The sequence below is a fragment of the Cryptomeria japonica genome, chromosome 1, assembly GCF_030272615.1.
Source record: "Cryptomeria japonica chromosome 1, Sugi_1.0, whole genome shotgun sequence".
Lineage (NCBI taxonomy): Eukaryota > Viridiplantae > Streptophyta > Pinopsida > Cupressales > Cupressaceae > Cryptomeria > Cryptomeria japonica.
This window is the reverse complement of record NC_081405.1, coordinates 492,577,671-492,581,175: the sequence shown is the minus strand read 5'-3', so window position 1 is coordinate 492,581,175 and position 3,505 is coordinate 492,577,671. Positions and strand designations below refer to the sequence as shown.

At 33.2% G+C, this 3,505-nt stretch overlaps 1 protein-coding gene across 1 annotated transcript; it reads left to right on the top strand.

Annotated features, from left to right (window-relative positions):
* Positions 1–1,560: 1,560 nt before the first annotated feature.
* LOC131073471 (transcription factor TT8) lies at positions 1,561–3,162 on the top strand. Its single transcript, XM_058009908.2, has 3 exons — positions 1,561–2,173; positions 2,321–2,737; positions 2,834–3,162. Exons 1-3 carry the CDS (start codon positions 1,574–1,576, stop codon positions 2,894–2,896), a joined length of 1,080 nt encoding a protein of 359 aa, XP_057865891.2. The 5' UTR covers positions 1,561–1,573; the 3' UTR covers positions 2,897–3,162.
* The last annotated feature ends 343 nt before the right edge of the window (positions 3,163–3,505 follow it).

Below are 3,505 nucleotides of genomic sequence, written 5' to 3'. Positions count from 1 at the left end.
TACATTATTGTTGTAGATATAAAAAGCTATATGATATTTTGATTTTTTGTGTCATTTTTTTACATTATGTTGATTTATTTTTTGGTATGCTAGGTTAAGCTCATTAGATTATATGATAGTTATGATGTATATTTAGGAGATGTGTTTAGGTAAATTAAATATTGATTTGGGTCAACTTGTAAATTTGTATATGACATTAGCTAGATGTTGTATGTGGGTTGCACATAGAAATTAAATTTAATATTAGAAAAACTTAGTATTCAAATGGTTTTACCTTAAGTAATATTTGGTTATTTTCTGCAAGCTTGATTCTATAAAAGAAATCACATGTTTAGTGGTTGGGGTTGGATGGTTGACTTGGATGTCATTTGTATTGAGCTCTCTTGTTGAGGTCATATGTGAAGCATGTCATGATATGTGTGATTGCATGTTTACCCATTATGCTTGTACACATGAAGGATGCATTGAAGGAGCTTAATGTTTCACAAGTATTCATGGGAACTTTATAATTGTATCATAATATTTTTAGTATTGAACAATACATTGAGTGTGGATTCTTTTAGAGGCTAGGGTGGTTTTTCCTCTTGAAGGTTTTTTGGGTATATCTTGTAACGTTTAGGTATTTCTTTCATGTGTTGATTATGATTATTTTTTAAGCTTGCATGTATTATTTTCTTTAATGGAATTATATAGAAAATGGTTTGATTAACCTAATTAATTCCTAACAAAAACTTTATATGATCAATCGTTTATGACCAGTGCACCAACTAATGAATACTTTTTAGTTACTAATTGTGTCAATATAAAACCACATTTTGTTGTAGATTTATAAAGAAAGTAGGATTAAGTACACATTATTGAATTTAGATTTTAGATATAGAAAATATAATTAATAAATCGAAAGATCATAAAAAAAGAGTTCAATTTATTTATAATTTTAATTTTGATTGAAATAAAACCATTTACATGTATATATGCCATAATAATTAGTCATAGAATAATTAAAAATATTATTGATTAGAAAGTGGTTTGAAGTTCGAATAATAGTAGCTACCTTTTAATTAAATTGTAAAATCCAACATCAGTCATTAGGATATTTTTGGTCATTAGGATACGTTTTAAGAGTAGCTACTCGTGTGGTTATTATTTTGTCACAGGCAACGGATCAATAAAAAGACGACACACTGAATTATTTTGAGCGAGTAGCGAAGGGAAGAATATGACCATGACCATCTGTACTGAGAAAAATCGTTATACTTACTCGTCTGGGCACGTTTTAATTTTGCTCATAAAGAAAAGCAATGTGTAAATTTCCATCGCCATCATCGTTAGCCTGCACCTTCTCAGTCAAATCATAAAATCCAAATTGGCAAGTCAATTTTAAACGCTAAATTGGAATTGAAAGCTTTTTTGACCACATGAACGCTTGTTTTTAATCATTTCTACGTTGGTAGTTTCTTTTGAATTTTTCAAAATAACAGATGCTCAGAAGCTTCGCGCGGTGAAGTTATATATGTTGCTCCATAATCAAGGGAAGGAGCATTCAGTGTTGTTCAAGTTTCAAAAGTTCATCATGAACATGGAAAACAATTCTGCACATGTTTGTGAGAGCTTCTGCAGTTTAATGGAGGATGATATTTTCATGACAAGAGCAGACATCGTCGGAGGTCTAGATAATTCGGCCATGTTGGGTAATTTTCCTGATTATCATAGGGAGGATTTAGTTATTACAGATCGTCCTTGGACTGATAAGGACTTTCCCGATTGGCAGCCACTACCTGAGCAATATCATATTGACGAGGCGTACCCTCAAGTCATCGACATTTCACAAGATTCAAACTTCTCTCTGCACTACGAATTGCTTGGTAATAATATTGATCCCCATTGTAGATCAAAACTGAATAGGGCATTCAGGAATTACAGGAAAGAGTCCGCAAAGGAAGTCCAATTGTGTTTGGCACCTGCCGTGGGACAGAAATCACTAAAGAGGTGCTTCGATTTTCTACGGAGGACGTATAAAAATAGCAGAGACAAGTCAAGTTGGGAAGCAAATGGTGGATTGGTAGAGGAATCATATGCGTTTACGCATAAGCTTTCTGAACGAAACAGGAGAAACAAACTCAGTCAGCAGTTTTTGGCTTTACGCTCCCTTGTTCCTCACAATCCCGCCAAGGTGAGCTTAATGCTCATTTTATATATTTTTTCATATGTTTCCTTTTGGTATTACTGCTTCTCAGTAGCTTTCATTGAATTAGGTTACGGCTGGCTTCATTTGCATTTTGATGATAATATGGTTGGTGTTTTCGATGGGCGCTTGCAGAAAGTTGATAAAATTTCCACACTGGCGAATTCGATATCCGAACTGAATCGACAAAAGCTTCGCATACAGGAGCTTGAGCAAATGAATCAAAGCCTAACCAATGCACTTAGAGAGAACTCTATGAATGAAGCTTGTAGTAGCTTATCTTATGGCTGCGCAGCAGATTCAACAAGAGATGCGTTGATGCATTTTATTTGTGAAGAAGCTGATGTACTTGTTGAGAAAACCAGCATTCCAGATGAAGCGATCATCGAAGTAACCCTGAAAAAAATTTCATCGAATTGTACTCACATGGACGCCATTGTCAGAGTGGATAAGTGCTTGAGAGAAATGGAAATGAAGGTAGTGAGAATCCAATGGAGGGAGTTGGACTCAGCAGACCAATTAATTGAGGGGGCAATCCGCAGGAAAACGAAGGTATTGCCGTGTACACAAACCTATCTTGTTCGTATAAATAGTTGAACTTAGATTTTACGCTGAAACTGACAAGTTCTTTTGTAATGCATGATGAAGGGAGAACGATGGGAGACGAGACAGATTAAGAGGGCGGTGAAGCATGCTCTTACAGGGAGTTAAGATTCCTTACATAACAACAGAAACTGTGTTTATGATAAGGCACTTAAAATCGCATTTATGTCCCAAAGCAGTTTTGTACAATCTTAAAAGTTTGTCGAATAACGATCTCTGTCTTTATTAAAATCACAATCTTGTATGGTCGATAGTTATGCCTTTATCATAGGGAAACCATGTTAAGGTAACTGGTGTAAGAATTCTCAATGCTCTCTCAAAGAAAAGTACAATCCACCTTGTACTACTAATATTTCGAGTCATTTGTCATTGGGGAAACATCATAATTATTATGAGCTTTTGAATATATTTTATAGAATTTAAAAGATTTAATTATTTAAGAACCAAAATCGTTGTCTTATTGGATTATATGTTATTTGGTATTGAATTATAAATTTATAATATTTATAGATTAAACAATATTTATAGAATTTAAGTTTTCATTCAATTTGATCAAGACATATAAGATGATATAATGATTTATTGTAAAGGTATATATATACATTTCCTATCTTCTATCATCACAAGAAGTTGCTAAATACATTCAACTAAATCATATTTCACATAAAATTGATCTAAAAGTGAACATTGTTTTGAAAATATTATTCTACATCATTT

Bases quoted from the DNA above. Each gene is read 5' to 3' on its own strand.
- LOC131073471 (XM_058009908.2), top strand. From the start codon at position 1,574: ATGAACATGGAAAACAATTCTGCACATGTTTGTGAGAGCTTCTGCAGT. The intron at 2,174-2,320 runs GTGAGCTTAATG...GGGCGCTTGCAG, and splicing joins TTCCTCACAATCCCGCCAAG to AAAGTTGATAAAATTTCCAC. The intron at 2,738-2,833 runs GTATTGCCGTGT...TGCATGATGAAG, and splicing joins CAATCCGCAGGAAAACGAAG to GGAGAACGATGGGAGACGAG.